General features: G+C 37.7%; 1 protein-coding gene across 2 annotated transcripts in view; it reads left to right on the top strand.

Moving 5' to 3' along the window:
* Positions 1-2,855, top strand: part of PMS1 (PMS1 homolog 1, mismatch repair system component) — a 49,067-nt gene extending 46,212 nt beyond the window's left edge. For both annotated transcript variants that reach the window (XM_059820130.1, XM_059820131.1), the window contains one exon: positions 2,485-2,855. In XM_059820130.1, the coding sequence (XP_059676113.1) occupies positions 2,485-2,676 (192 nt within the window). In that variant the 3' untranslated portion in view covers positions 2,677-2,855. The remainder of the gene's footprint in view (positions 1-2,484) is intronic.
* Positions 2,856-15,701: the final 12,846 nt, after the last annotated feature.

The following is a 15,701-nucleotide window of genomic DNA, read 5'->3' as shown; positions in this document are numbered from 1 at the left end:
TTCTCCATGTTAGAATACAGAACTGCCATAAAATTGCTTTACAAAGTCTAGAAGGCAGTTGAATCCAGAACAGTCATCAAGATTTAACTCCTTTATAAATAAATCTATGAAGAAGTTAAACTATTACCTTAATTAATTTTATATGAAAAGTAGGCGTTAACTGAAGCTTAATTCTCGTGTCAACTTCAATAAGATGTACATCGTGAAAATCAGAAAGTGCACCGTCTCCACTTAAAGAAGAAAAATTCCTATGATTCATTGAAGTAAAGGGCAGGGATAAACCAATGGAAACTTTTTTTGCCAGAAAACCAAGCTGTCACTGGAATTAAGACATTGAAGTAAAAAATGAAGGCTTGCATACAGTGAATCCCATATGCCTCTGCAAATGCTTGTATTTAGTTAACATCAGAAACTTCTGCAGTTAAAGGAAGCACGTACTAACAACCAACAGAGTCTTGTACGTCCACTCTATTCAATGCAATAGTGACTAAGTTCTACAGAGCACTGACAGAGAGGAAACCATGTGTGCTTCACAAGCAGCCAGCGTTATTAGTTGCCAGAAATATGGTACTTGAGTAAAAGAATCTTTACTTTGTTTTCTTACAGAAGTTATTATGCAACAGTTGGAACTGGAATGACTCTTGTTAATATTTACATGCAAATAGATAAAATCGTCCATCCAGAGACAGTAATGGGCGTGAAGTTTCAGAGACAGCCAATATGTGTGGTACTAGTTAAAGCTGGAGTAACTAACACTAGCAGTTTTCTATCACTTGTCTAGATGTTTCACTAATGCTATCTTTAATCCCAGTTCTTAAGATCTCTGTACAAAAAAGTTACCAAAATATATGTTAAGTCTCTTCTTACTTAAGCAGTTACTAACATGTTTTCCTGAATCTGACTACTTCAAAATGGGACCTAGACGTTTACACAGAATATATGTTTTATCTTTTAAACATTTATTATACAAATCTTTCCCTGTTTTTTTGAGGCAGTAAGTTTACAGCTGCCTTTGGAGCAAGTGATTCTGTTGTGTACAACTGAACCATTCTCATGCAGTCATGAAAGAAGCTTAAAGAAGAGATGAGTTAAGTGCTGAGACAGGAATGGTTTGTAACTTGGTTCAGAGGTGGAAGCTTTATTTACTCTACTTACAAATACCCATCAGTCAAATTGAGTGGGATGGAGTTGGTTTATGTAGAGAGAGTGAACTACACACACACATACAAACGTGTATGTGTGTATGTATCTCTATATATCTGTATATAGATACATACATGCACACATATAAAGGTATATATCAAGACATTATCAAAGGAAGGCTTATTAAGAGCAATGGTGATCCTGTGAGGAACTGTTAGAAAGAAGATGCATGTGCAGCAGTAGCAGTAGCTGGAAAATACATATTAACTAGGAAGTATATGGCTTGCCATCATGAAAAAAAAAATACTATAAAAATAAGTACTGAATTTTTTGACCATTCTAGGGGGGTCAACACTTGAAACGCCTTTCACTGTCATGTTCAGAATTGCAACTTTCGATAAAAGTTTCATGTTTGAGCAGGTGGCATGTCTGCAGCTTTTGCCGTCTTTTGGTAGACCCAGAAGAAAGAATAGGGTAATAGTTAAAGAAGCAGCCTTCCTAGGTAGAGAATAGTCCACAGTCATCTTTTTTTCAACTTGGAAGAGTGGGAGAAAATCCCAGACAAACAGAATGAGAAGATTCAGGTGAAAACGTTATGAACAATGTGGTTGTACAATTTGTTTGTACAACTTCAGGTTTGTACAATGTGAAGGGGGATTGTATGCCACATCCATTTCTGTCTAGGCAACGTTACTAAAGTACAGAAGAGAAGGCACCAGCAGGAAGGCCCATCTTGGAGGAAGAAACAAGAAACCTGACAACTTCTTTTTGAAGTTGCTAGATTCTTTGAGGATGGGTGCTTCAGTAATTGTGTTTAGCAGTCACTTCTGCTTTCTAGGGTTGTGAGATAACTGGATGCCATAGACAATAGTTAATGCAACATTAATCTAAAATTTCACTCTAGTATTTTTAAAACTTTGTTTAGCTGACTGACTTCATTTATGTTAGTTCTAAAGTTTGTGGTGTAGAATGTATCTTATGAACTGATAAATGTCTTCAGCGGATACTGGTGCCAACAGGAAATAAGATATTCAGAAACACAAAGCATTAAGCATAAAGCATCTTGCAGAAATGGACCCTAAAAGAAAAAGAGTGCAAACATGACCAGGAGACTGACTCTGTGTGACTCCATTGTGGAAGTGTCATGAAATGACCAATAAGATACGTTTAGAGTTACATTTGGGTTTCTGGGATTCAGAACGTTTATCAGCAGAAAAGAAAAGAGTGACCTTTAAACAGTGAGTGCTTAATTCCTGCTTTCTGGTAGCCTCAGGTTAATGTGTTTAAAAAAGTGATACTTTAAAACTATTGGGGGGTTGTTTTTGTTTTTCCTTTCCACAGGGAGAAGCAGTACGTTTAGCTCGGCAGCTGCCCTTGCATTTGTCAAAGGAAGATGTACAAAACACAATTTACAGGATGAAGCAACAGCTTGGAAAGGAAAATAAAGGCTGTGTTCATGGTCGTCCTTTTTTTCATCACTTAACAGATATTCCAGAAGTTGACAAGCACAACTCCACGGAAATTATTCAGTAAATGGAACATTTTGTTTGGGATCATATTTCTCTTGCTTAATTTTGATCATTACTCTGTAATTTCAGTATGTTTTGTGCAAAGCTTTTGTATAATAACTTTTCATTATCATACGTTCACCTCCTAGAGACTTTTTTTATTTAAATTCAAATGCTACTTGAAAACTGGAAAGAAATACTGTAGAAAAACAACTCATCACTATTTTTTAAAAGAACTTATTAAAGAAATGTTCTCAGCTGGTTTGATGCTTTTTTTTATTGCTGCGGGTTTAGAAAATACCTGTATGTGAAAATTTTTTAGATGTGAAGTGGTGAGAAGTTGCTTTCAACAGAGCCTGGTAAAGTTTATTGTACTAAGGACATGAGATGTTAATTTTCAAAGGAATGCCAGATAGTTGTAAGTACTTAAATGTGGCATTGCCATGTGCAGTTATTATAGTTACAGTTTCATAGTGTTGTATTTCTATGTGGAGATTGTTAGCTCGTGTAGAGTTTTGAAGTCCTAGTGTCCAATCTCCAAAAAGTTTTTTTACACACTTACAAAAGTGTGATTCTTAAAAGTATAGTATACTCTTAAAGCTTTAGCTCAACAAAAATCAGCCAGTGACTTGAAAGATGAAAGGATCCTGTCACAGGAGCACAGGTTAGCACTGAAAGTAGATGCCAATACATGTGTGTCAGTGCAGTGCTGTATACAAACTGTTTGGGGGTGGGAAATATAAATTGTCCTCAGTCGAGGAGAATGTGGCATAACTAGGGCGAAGTCTGCTATATAGAGAGCTACTGATTCTGGTAAACTTGTTCATTCTCTTTCTACCAGAACATAATGTTTACTCCTCTATTTCAGGTAGTAGCCTACTTCCATAAAGCTACCCGATTACGCCTTCTGTGCATAGCAGATGCAATGTCTCTGGAAGAGTATGTTTTAAAAGTTTCAAGAAAGATCACCTAAAACTTTATGTCCACCCCCAGTTGTTCTGTTATTAGCAAATTTTGGCACTATGAAAATGTGGTGGTAAGACCTAGCTTTATTGTGTTTCGGTGGCTGCTAGGTAGATAGATGGTTGAGGGTTGCTGAAAGACCTGAGAGCAAGCTAGTTTGTGGACAGGAGTATTGGACCAGACAAGCAAATGTATAATCTGAAAATGTAAATTACTGATCTCTTGCTCTGTATGAAACAATGCTGAACTGGTGAACTAAGTTAAGAAATCACATCACAGCAATACATGATGACATATAAATTCTAAACTGAAAGGTAATGATTATGTTTTTATGCTGTTGAAGTAAGTTTATCCTTTTCATATAGAAGAGAGGTTTATAACTGCAAACTGGAGAAAGGAAAAACAAGTACAGGAAACATTAATTGCCCTCCGTAGCAGTCATTTTAAATCACCGTGCTCATTTTAAGTAGCCACCCCCATTAATTATAGTGTGTTTGCCTCAAAGTAGCTCTGTTAGTCTTATGTAGAGTTCATATATGTGCATGTGGAGTGAACTGCTTAGGGGGATGCTCTTGACAGTGAGCTGGGAGTACCTTGTGCCCCCACGTAGGTGAAAGGCAGGCTGAACTCAATGGTCTGCTCTGTTCTGCAGCAGGTGGCTGGACAATCAGCACACATAGACTTCTGCTCCATTCACAACACATGCTGACTTTTGCCCAGGAGAGACACAGGAAGGTTTAGGGGAGCGAAGAATGCAAATGCATGGGAAAGTTTTGTTTGTTACCCCCCCGATATGTGGTACAATGGTGCGAAGGTCTGAGCTAAGATAAGATGTAGTAGCAAACAAGGTGCGTCCTTCACGGCTCTAAAGGCGTAGGAGCACAAGAAAGCACAGCCCCCTCTGTTGCTGTTCCCCATCTCTGTCATGCACATGTGGAAGGTCAGATTGGGAACAGCTGAAGGGTGTCAAGTGAGTTCTGTGTGATGGTAGTTAAGTGTAAATTGGAAAGGAGAGGACTCTTTCTGGAGGAAGAGAAATTTTGATATCTACTGCCATGCTGAGGGAGTCTTAAGAGGTAGCGATGAATGAAATACTTTTCTGGTAGTGAGCTCCAAAGGAGGGTGGGCAGCACAGGGACTGATGGGGGAAAAGGGCAGGGATGATCAGAGGGCACAAGCAGGATATCTTTCTGAACTGGTGAGCAAGGCACAAGATGAGAATGTCACTGGAAAACTGGACACTTGGCTGTAAATGTCACTCGGTGCAGAAGATGTGAATTTTTAGAATGGAAGTGAGAAGGTGGATGGAGACACAGGAAGGAGACATGACTCTTGGCTCCGAGGGGGAAACAGGATCCCAGCCTTGCAGTGGATGCAGAAGGTTATAGTTTGTTTATTTTTATTCTTGTTTGGATACAAACTGTGAGAGTTTAGAGAGTAGCCATTACAGTAAGAAAAGCCAAAGGTAAGCTGGGGAACAGAAATTTATCTCCAAAGTTTGTTGGAACTTAAATGAATACTGAACCAATTTTAGTCAGTTGGGAATATAATGTGTAGTATTTAATGATGTTAATAATTGCTAGTTATTTTCCAAAAGGTAAAATAGCTGTATCCTAATTATACTGGAGCAAATGCTATAGTGTGTTTGATAAGACTAGAGTCAACATCAAGTGCTTTCATGTAATAGTACCGTTGCAGAGGACAAGTTGTTTAGTAGATATTCAGGCCCTAGGCTGAGGATAAAAAGTGATTGGTAAATTGGTATTCACAGGTGCCAAGGTGGGCTTAGTAGCTATGGAAGCAAATTAGTGTCAGGTGTTGCTGTGGGTGCAGGTGCACCAGGTTAGGCAGTTGGGAGCTGGGTCTTCCCTCTTTCCCTACTCCCTTCCCTTCTTCTCTTTTTGCTAGGTTTGCTGTCCTTTACCTCAGAGGGCTGCTGTGGATTTCTTCCTTGGGTACACGTACGTACAGGTTTTTTTCTGTTTCTGTGGAATATTGGGGATTGTTGTGTGGCTGGGGGCCATCAGTGAGTGCTGTAGCACAGCTTTGAAGCTGTAAGTCTGGATGTCTGCCCACCGTGGTACTTGTGGTTGGGGGCGCAAGTTCAAATTGTGAGTTGCTCTGATACTGTGCTGATGGGAGATGGCTTTAGATAGGGTGGGTCTCTCCTTCCTTTATCCAGTGTGGACAACAGAAGGAAATGCTACTTTCTGTTTCTGGAGATGTTCGTTCTTTTTCTGGAGTTGCTCTTGCTGATGCCTCTGGTGATGCATCCATTTTATATTCCATACTTAAACAATAAAAGTACCCTACTTCTAGATTTACAAGTGTGAAAGAAGTCAAATGGTGTGCTTGATTTAATGGTTTTCAAAAAGGAAGGTACATCGACTTAACTGCCATTGGATCAGCCCCTGGTGCCACTCAAGCGTTTCATTAGGTGGTGAACCCCAGGAGACTTTCTGGAGAGCATTGAAAGGCTGCCTGTCCTTGCAGTCAGGCAGTCCCCAGCTGTATGGGCTGTTTGAAAGGAAGAAGAAAATCTGAAATGTGTAACGATGAGTAGACTTGGTTATTGTTGTTGTTGACCTCTTATCTTAGAGGAGGAAGCGGTGGGACAGGAGCTGGTGGGCATCTGTCCCCAGCGGCGAGCAGACAGGCTGTCACATCCGTGGACCCACGAAGTGGTTTCCACCACGAGTGGTCAGGTCGGGGCATTTCAGGGGACTTCTAGTATTTGCGCTGCCCTCTGCTGGCATTGTATTTTTGTACAATTTTGGCCAGTTAAAATGATGGGTAGGCAGGTCTGAGGTTGACCATGAATGAGGATCATTCCTTCCTTACTTTCAGTCACCAGCAGGTCAAAGTGTTACTGTTTACGATGATGCTAATCGTTCATGGTGTGCATGTTTGCCTTCTAAAAATATGCCTAGTGCAGGAAGCAGTGTTCCCTACATGATAATCAGGAGCTTTCCAGACCAAAGCATGATTTCATAATAAAACTTAAAAAACCTTTTGGTTGTACGTAGCTTTGCATTTTTCAGAGGATCATTTGTACAGTCAATTTGGGCAGGTTCAGTTCTGGTGGTGTATTTGCAGCTCAGGTGTCCACCTTGCCCAAATTCTGAAGAGTTGCATATTGTTTTAATAGGAAACCATTGAATATAAATTTTCTTTTTAAATACAGGAAAATCTCATTGAAAAAAGAATTCTTTTTCCCTGCATATAAACATGGGTATAAACATGAAATGGAGGTAGCGCCTTTTATGTGTTTTTGTTTTCTGAATGTATTAGGAATGTTAATGACTTTTCTGTTTCCTCTCAGTTAAGAAATGTGTGTGTGAATGGATTTGCAGTATTTCTGGGGATTTTTTTCTTCCTTTAGTATGATTAGTAGCAGTTCAGAGAAGAGTAGCAAAAACAGAGGAAAGCTTAACTTATTTCAGGAGCACTTAGCAGTCATTGGCAACAGTAAAATCTGTATGATGTAATTTGTGATTTGCTAAAATGTATTCTTCTTCTGTATTTCTATATTCTAATATGGAATATTTACAATATCTAGCAATAGGATCAGTAATCCCAAGCAACACTCTGCTTAGCTATACAAGCACCCATTCCTTGGTCTCAATTTATGCAAGTGGTTTCCTTCCTTTTTTTTGTTTTTCTCCCTACATACATATTGGTACTATTTTCATGAAAGTAAGCATCAAAGAGCAACTTTTCAAGTTTTTGGAAGGGTTATAGTATTTGGTCTTCAGACCTTGTTTTATCTTCTGTAAAGCAGGTCTAGTTTTTCTTTGGTAGGGGCCTTTGGTTTGGTTTTGTTAAACAAACTTATAATTCTGATTTAATTTTTTGGCTGCAATACTGAAGGATTCTTGAATGTTTTGTTTCTTTTGTACCCAGCATTTAACAGGCTGGGTTAGCAATTGTGAGAAACTTCAGGTATATCCATTTAATTTTGCAAATGGAAAGCTACCAGAATTAGCTTTTATTCTTTTTTCTCTCTCTCTCTCTAAGTACAGAGTATCATATCTGAAATTATGGAGAGTATAAATGTGGAAATGTTAAATCTTTTGTTAATGGCTTCGAATTAAGCACACATTGTTGCAGATGATTTGGAGGACTTATTTAAAGTAAATATACAATTTCAAGCTCAATTATCATTCATAGTTTAACTGAACATAGTGAGATATTAGGTCTGTGAATTTGATACAGTGTTACTTCATAATTACGATGCTTTTTTACAGTAAATTTGATATAGAACAGTTGCTAAAGGAAAGCTGCTGAATAGTGTGACCAACCATTTTATGGGACACATCTGGTGCATTAGTTCAGGATGTGCACTGCAGAAGAACAGAGCCTTTTGCACAAAATGAGAAGGAAGCTAACTCCACATGTATATGTTTTGCGGACATGCGGAGAGGTTAAACAATTACGAGTTAATTGTGTAAGCTAATAGGAGGGGTGTTCGTAATGTCATTTCAAAATAGCTAAGGAGGAAATGGGGGAGAATTATTGTTTTAAAATCTCAAATGAATGGTTTACACCTGTTAATGTTACATTTAGAACAGCTGTTTCTTTTATTATCAGTAAACAGATGCAGAAAGTAATGGAATGTTTTAAAGCAATATGTTAATCCTGTCTTCCACTACTGAACATTCTCACAATATCATGATTAAATATTAACTGTAATGCTGCTGTCATCTGCAGTTACAGAATTCTTACTTATTTTTTTTAATCACTTTTGTATCTGAAGTTGTAAATGTTTATCCAAATTTATTGTCGTCTTTCATCAACCCATCATAAGTCTTTTTGCACATCAGTAATTTTATTGAAGATTTCATTGGGCTGAATTACTCGGCCAAAGCAACTCTGAATTTGGTTTTGCTCGAAGGTTATTTCTGTATTTGTAATTTCACCCTGAAATGAAACAAAGTATATTTATCAAGGGAGAAAAAAATTGCTCTTGAGGGCCCAGGCTAACACACATTTTGTATTAACTCCATATGAAGTTGGTTGGTATTATAGGTGAAGCTTTGCCAGAGCTTACTCAGTTAGGTCCAGCACTGCATACTGGGATAGTACCCACCAAGTGGTACAGGAGAGGTTCTTGTTTAGTGCATGGAATTTTTTGTTTTATGTGAAAATATTTTTAATCTTAGTCCATTTATTTTCTGTATGTCTTATGACAAATACATTGTGCTACTAAGGTTTTGAACAGCTATGGTTCTGACAGCCTCTTGGAAAACAATACCTCAAAACTGCAGATGCAATACCATGTGTACCTAGAAAAAGAATGACGCCAAGTATTTCAAAATATTTAAAAATTACTGCCTAAACTGACCTGAAGTTTCCTAGAAACCAGTACATACCACTCAGATGCTCAAAGGTGGCAGTAGTAGCTCTTCAACTGGAAAATATATCTGTCTTAATTTTAGAATGATAGTATCTGTAAATGTTCTAAAAAATGTAGCATTTCAATGAAATGACATGCAATTGTGGAGCATTACTAACGCAGCACTCCAAGAACGGAAGCGCAGAAGATTAATACTGTATAACTTGTTTGGCAGATTAGTTTTCAGGAAATGTAGAGACCAATGAATATGGCAGCTGCGTTATTAGAATACTGTATTCAAGCCCAGGTCGAATTGTTCATTCATGCATGGAGTAACTCAGCATTAATTGAATCATTACATTTTTTAGATTTTTTAGATCACTGATATTTTTTGCTTCAGCACTTAAAATGCCTGTTTAAATTACAATATTCACAAGGAGCAAGCGTTTTGACAGAGGAATGCTGTATGAAGCGTTTGTATGTGAGTGTTCACTTACCAGGTCATTGCAGTAATAAAATTCCATTGGTAGAACTAAGGTTCTACCTTATTTCTAGTATCAGAACAGCCTATTTTTGGAGGATTTAAAGATGCTTAGTCAGGTAAAATTATCAAAGTTGATAGAAAATAACAAAGAGGTTATGTCTTTCCTTGTTCTTATTAGTCTGATACTGTTTATGTTAGATAAATGAGAGATAGTGTTCCTGATGAAAGGTAGGAGAAATTATTTTCTCAATTTAAAAAAAAAAAAAGGTGGTGGGGAGAGAAACCTCCTCTTGTTCGTTAAGTAGCTTTAAGAGAGTCCTGTCACCTCACTTCAAGAGAATGGAAAGGAAAATTCTTTTTGAAATAATTTGAGTTTATTTCATGTAAAGTAGTTGTTGAAAGGCAAATAGTTTCAGCTGTGAGGAGCAAATCTAGGTATGATTCTTGTCAGCTTTGGCCAAAACTGACTAGTAGTAAATAGATTGTTTCAAAGTAATGTGCTGCTGTTCTTCTTCACTTAAGCAGGTAGAGTTTCACTAGTATTTAGTCAGTTAACATTCCTGACATTCCCTGACAGCTTAGGTGTGTATAATTTAGAACAAGAACCTGTTAATAGCTACTAAGACTTGTGAAACTATATATGTGTAGTTCTAGAAAAATGTTCCCTCGTCAGAGGGATTCATACAGTTACTTCTCCCACAAGGTAGCCTCCTCCATTACAGAACACTTCCTTAATTGTTGCACTTAAAGCTTCACATTCAGCTTCAAAAATCCCCTTTTTCAAAACTGCTTGCCCAAGATCCCATTGCCATTTAGGAGAGCCATACCTTCTATGCTTTATTTACGGTGACCTTTGAGCAACTGAAAATGTTGCCAACTCCTTTAGGAAATGTGGATTTGAAATTACAATTTTGGTCTATGTCTGCAAATAAGTAAATGTGATTATGCATCTACTATAACAGCAATAAAATGGATACTGGCCTTTTAGAATAGTAGTATTTTATACTATTAGTGAGCTTCACTGTAGAACCTGAAAACACTTAATAGTGCACCAACCACTTGCAGATTATGGAAGCTGAAGAAACAGCTCAATCAGCCTTGAGCTGGATGCAGAGTTTACAGGGGGGGAAAAACCCCAAACTCTGTAACTCAGCTTACACTGTTTACTATGATGAGTGTGAACCTAATGGTTAATGGGTGGGTGCAGTTTATTCTTGCCTAATTATGAACTCCTTGTGGAGTCCTCAGGACTGTATAATTTCTGACTCTATACTACTCTGAGTCGTCAAAAGTTATGCAGTTTTTCATTGTTATTGTCCTGCTCCTTCTGAATTTATTTGGATGCCGTATAGCAACAAAGTGTTGTGCTGAATTTTTTAATCATGTAAAGTGGTGAAGGTTTCAAGCACCGCTAGAGTTTTTCTTTTTTTAAAACCTGTGTGGATGCAGAATTAATAAGACTAAAATGAAGTCCGTCTAAGGAAAGGCTTAAATGATAAAATATATTGCAATAATAACTGTCTTGCCCATTCTGGTTGCCCATCTAAGTCTTTTAACTGTAGCTCAAAATCTGGAGCAAGTATTTTGGCATAGCACAGTTTGTTGTAAGGAAGATTTAATAGCTTGTTATGTCCTATTTCTATAAACAGAAGTCATTTAGAGTTCAGCAGATATATTTAGAATCAGCATTTGTGCTGGTAGTTACAAGCTGAATAAAATAGTCTTTGAAAAGCTCAATATACAGAAGGGAATATGGAAGTTCAAATTTACCTTGCAACTAATTCTCTTTCAAGAGACTTAGGCATATTCACAAATGCTAACCTACAACACTGGGAATCACATTTAATATTTTATTTACAAATCTTTTTAATAATGAGTTGAAGTGTTCTGTGCAAACATTAATAGTTTTGAGAGAGTTTTATGATTACTGCTGTACAATAGGTCTGCTCCTGTGCTCTTTACCCTGGCAAAACTCCCTATTCTTCGTAGAGGAAGATTTCTCTGTCTCAAGGAGCGTGGTGTAAGGCCCAATAAAATGGACAGCCGGAAGCCCTGGAGAGGTCTTCTCTACTTTGGGCTGGTTTGCATCAAAATATTAATAGGAGTTTACACTGAGCGATTTGTTGACTTCAAGGTATGTTTAATATCTGGAAAATGTATGTGAAGTCAGTTTAAGATATGAGTTTTATAGCAAATAGTAAATTAAAACCATAGTGACCTTTTGGCCTTGCTGGTCGTGTGCATGAAGATGTTCATCTGTTGGCCTGTACTAATCACAGTAACAGGGCTCTTGCTCAGGGGGTAGCAGGCATGAGCAATACTCTTGTATATTTGTTCTTCTACTGTGGTGTTTATTGAGAAAAATTTGCAATTAAAATATTTATAATCACGCCTTGATGCACCTTCTGTATATTCTGTGTTGGAAAAGATAGTCGTTCTTTTCTTATGAAAAAGGGTTCGCTTATAGACATCAGTGCCCTAGCTTAAATTTCAGTTGAGACTTCTGCCCTGATTGCTGGCTCTGGCCGCGTTGGTGTGAAGTCTGATCGTTTCTACTATATCATTTCTGGTATAGATTTTGCCAAACACTCAGGAGTTTGAAACTGTTAATTAAAAGCATATTATATGTTGCACTTATATCTTTTTCCTCCTGTATTTTAACACAATAATAACTGTTGTCCTTTCTTCTATATTAAGTGTCCATGCTTTCAGCATCACAAAAAATGTCACCCAATCATGTGATCACTCCATCATCAAAGAGTTATCTTGTAAGGATTGTTTTGCAAATAATGAAAACCTTCATTTTGTATTCTCATATCTAAACAGGACATGTTTTAGTTTTTACCATGTTTGAATTTTGATTGTTTCAGTAAGCATCACAGAAGTTTTCATGTAGGTGTATTTTTTTAAATGTCATTGCTGAAGAGAGAAAACATGAGTATGTTCTTTTCCTCGTGTTATTTACAGATATTATAAAATGATACTTTACAGTGTTTGTTGCTGTTCATCCAAGTGTCAGAAATGTGAAGTTGTGTACACAAATTAAAATCATATTATGCCCATTTGTCCCTTCATTAAACTGGTGCATTGAAAAGAGGACTGACCACGTAGCTCGCTGTTGGCAAATCTGGGAACAGAACCTAACACACTGATAGTATTTCCCCACTTTAACTACACTGGAAGTCTGCTTGTTGGGGAAAATGATATGCTGGTACCAAATGATATATATGATGTGCAACACAAAAGATTTCCTGTTTTCAGTTTGTATGACATGACCTGTGGGCTAACTGAAGAAAACATCACTGAGAAAGTGCTATATCTACACATACAAGTGTTCCTATTGATATGTTATTTTTCTAAGATTTTGCTGAGTAAAGCTATTTCCATACATAAGCATTTTGGCCATCTGCAACTGCTTGTCAATGAGCCTGGTTTGAGAACACTGGTTGTAATTGTAACCTCAGGAATGTGTGACCAGCTCGCGGCCAGCTGTGCATGCCCTGACTTTTCCCAGGTGTTAAGATACATGGCCACTTTTGTTCACTTTAACCAATGGGGCAAAATACAGTCCTTGTTTTTCCCCACCTTGTTTTAAACCTAAAAACCGCTGGGTTTTATTATTTTTTAATATGTCACAGCAAACAGCTAGATGAAGCTGTCCGTGTTGTTTAATTATTGTGCGTATGTGACACAGTGCACTGCATCTGTATGATAGTATGTATTTGGAGAAATACAAAAAGGGTCCTCAGTGTGCCATGGTCTTGCTATAAATTAACAGTGCTGACCCTGCAAATCACACAAATGCTTGCTTTTTTTGTTTGTTTGTTTGAAAAAATTTTACTTATATTTCAATAGCATAGATATTTCTGCAGTTTTAAGCCTCTTCAGCCAGAGTGAGTTTGGCTACATTTTCTAATCGGTTTTATTTTAATGATCCGTTTCATGACCATAGGAACGCTTACTGTCTGTCTTCTGCATGGGAGCCTAATTTGAACTCCTCCTAAATCTGACCTGGAGTTGTCTGCATAGAGGTTTTTGTATTTTGTCTTTACCTGTGTAGCGTTTTCTTTACTTGTGTAGCATTTTTTATATTCAAGGTGAGGCATGAATAGCTTGAAAGCAATACATATGAGCAGAGGTCTCCTCCTTACAGGTGTCGGAAGGGGAGAGCACTTCTAGTAATCATGAGGACAAAATTTGCACTATGGCCTGTGACACTCTGTTTAGTCAAGTATTAAGTGAAAGCATGAGATTAATTTATGGACTTGATAATTTGTACAGTGTGATTGTTGTAAAGGAATAAATTCGCTTATCAAGTCCCTGCCATTGGCTCTTATTTGCCATGGACATGGTCTCCGCATAGTAGATATGGACAAGAAATGAGTTTGTAACTTAGACTGATTCTTTAAATGGTCAAGACACACATCCCTGAAAGTAACCTACCTATTTGGATCAGTTTCCATGGAATGAACTCGGACCTTCAAGCAGAGCAGGTCTGTGTCTTCTGTAACAAGTTCTAGTTCATGAAGTATGAATTTCTGCCTTTTATGGCCTTTCAAAGACCTTGCACAGTTGTTTTTGGTCGTCTTTGAATGTAGAAAGGACACACAGATTCTAAACCAGCGCTGGGGTTTTCCTAAATGTTCAGAAGTCAATGAGGGATGAGCACATGTGGCAACTTTGTATGTGCTTAAAGGCTTTTCAAATCTAGTTCTTACGGACTCGGAGAAGCTCATTTAATCTTGAAAGTCAGTGAAAAATTAGGCTCCGAAACACTTGCTTAGTCCTTGAAAAATGTACCAGAACTGTTTGGGGAGGAGGAGAGGATCATGCCAATCCAGTGCTGAGTCCTGCTTAAACACAAACTTGTAGCAAGTCAAGGTCTCCCTTATAGCTGCAATGATGTGGAGCACTCTTGCATAGTGGTCTTACATAGAAGACTGAATGATGTGCTTTTTCAAGGGTGTTTTTGTAGTTAAAGTACTGATCTGTGAATGCTCTTTAAAAAGCAGGGACTGTCCACTCTTCACCAGAGCACACAGGAGAGCTGATAAGACCCGGGATAAAACTGCGTGGTACAAATCACTCATAAGTGATTTGTGCCTCTGACTGACATCTCTCCAGTGAAGACTCCCAGATATGTACCAGTGTTGTGAGATTCCTGTAACCACTGGTCTTCGGTATTTCCTGTGAAACTTAAACCTAATGTTTGAAATCTGTATCAGCACTGAACTGTTCTGTCCTTTGTTTTCTGTTCGTCAAGGTGGCTTTTCTCATTAGCATAAATCACAAACTCCTGCAGCAGTAGTGTGTCCATGTGATATACAGCATCTCTGCTGTGGCCAAGGAATATTTACAACCCAAAGTGCTCCGCTTTGCTTGATTTGGAGAAGCCTTTCATTGTTTCTCCTTTCACAGTTTCTTGCATCCTAATGAGTAATTCTGGTTATAAGATGGAACAAATAAAGGTCTTTAAGAGAAAATCATAGGGAATACCCTGATACTTTTGTTATTATGCATGTCCGATGTGAACAGAATAAATTAGCCAAAGGCAAATAAAATGCACCCCTGTGGACATTCAGAAGTTTAAAAACAATGAAATAAAAATACCTGCAGTGCATTACATTAGACTATGGTAAAGAAATTAAATGGCTCTAGGTTGTGTGTAACCTAGTTGAAGAAATAAGATACTTCTGTGGGGTATGGATACATAATGTAAACAATTTCAAAGAGTATTTGGCAGTCTCTTGGAATTTGCTCCAAATGCTTTTGGTTCAATGGGAGTAAAAAGCTATGCTCCATTATAGCCTCACTTGATATTTTATTTTGGAGGAAGGAAACTTGGAAGGAAGTCTACATTTTTTTTAATTGCTTAAAGGTGACAGTGGAAAAAAGTAAGATGAGCTGCATGCTTATACTTCTTCCTACCTGCTCACCTTTCTTACTTTCATTGTGGCTTTTAACATTCAGTCTTACTTAAGCAAAAAGAATTAAAATGCGCACACATGTATCTACTAACATAAGATATCTTAAGAAGTGTAATTGGTGACAACTACGTACTTCATATATGAAAGAAAGTGATCTGTACACATGCTTTAGTTTCCTGCTCTTTCTCAGAGGTTGCTCTTGGAGAGGCAATAGGTATTTCTGATGCCATCTTCCTATCTGTGTATCTTTACAGTATTTATTTATTGTTACACCTGCTGAGATGATCCTGAATGCTTTCTTTATGAGGACTTAGGACTCATCGGAGTAGGAAACATTTTCT

This window comes from Gavia stellata, chromosome 8 (genome assembly GCF_030936135.1).
Source record: "Gavia stellata isolate bGavSte3 chromosome 8, bGavSte3.hap2, whole genome shotgun sequence".
Taxonomy (NCBI): Eukaryota; Metazoa; Chordata; class Aves; order Gaviiformes; family Gaviidae; genus Gavia; species Gavia stellata.
The sequence above is the reverse complement of the archived record's forward strand: the minus strand, read 5'-3'. Positions and strand labels throughout refer to the sequence as shown.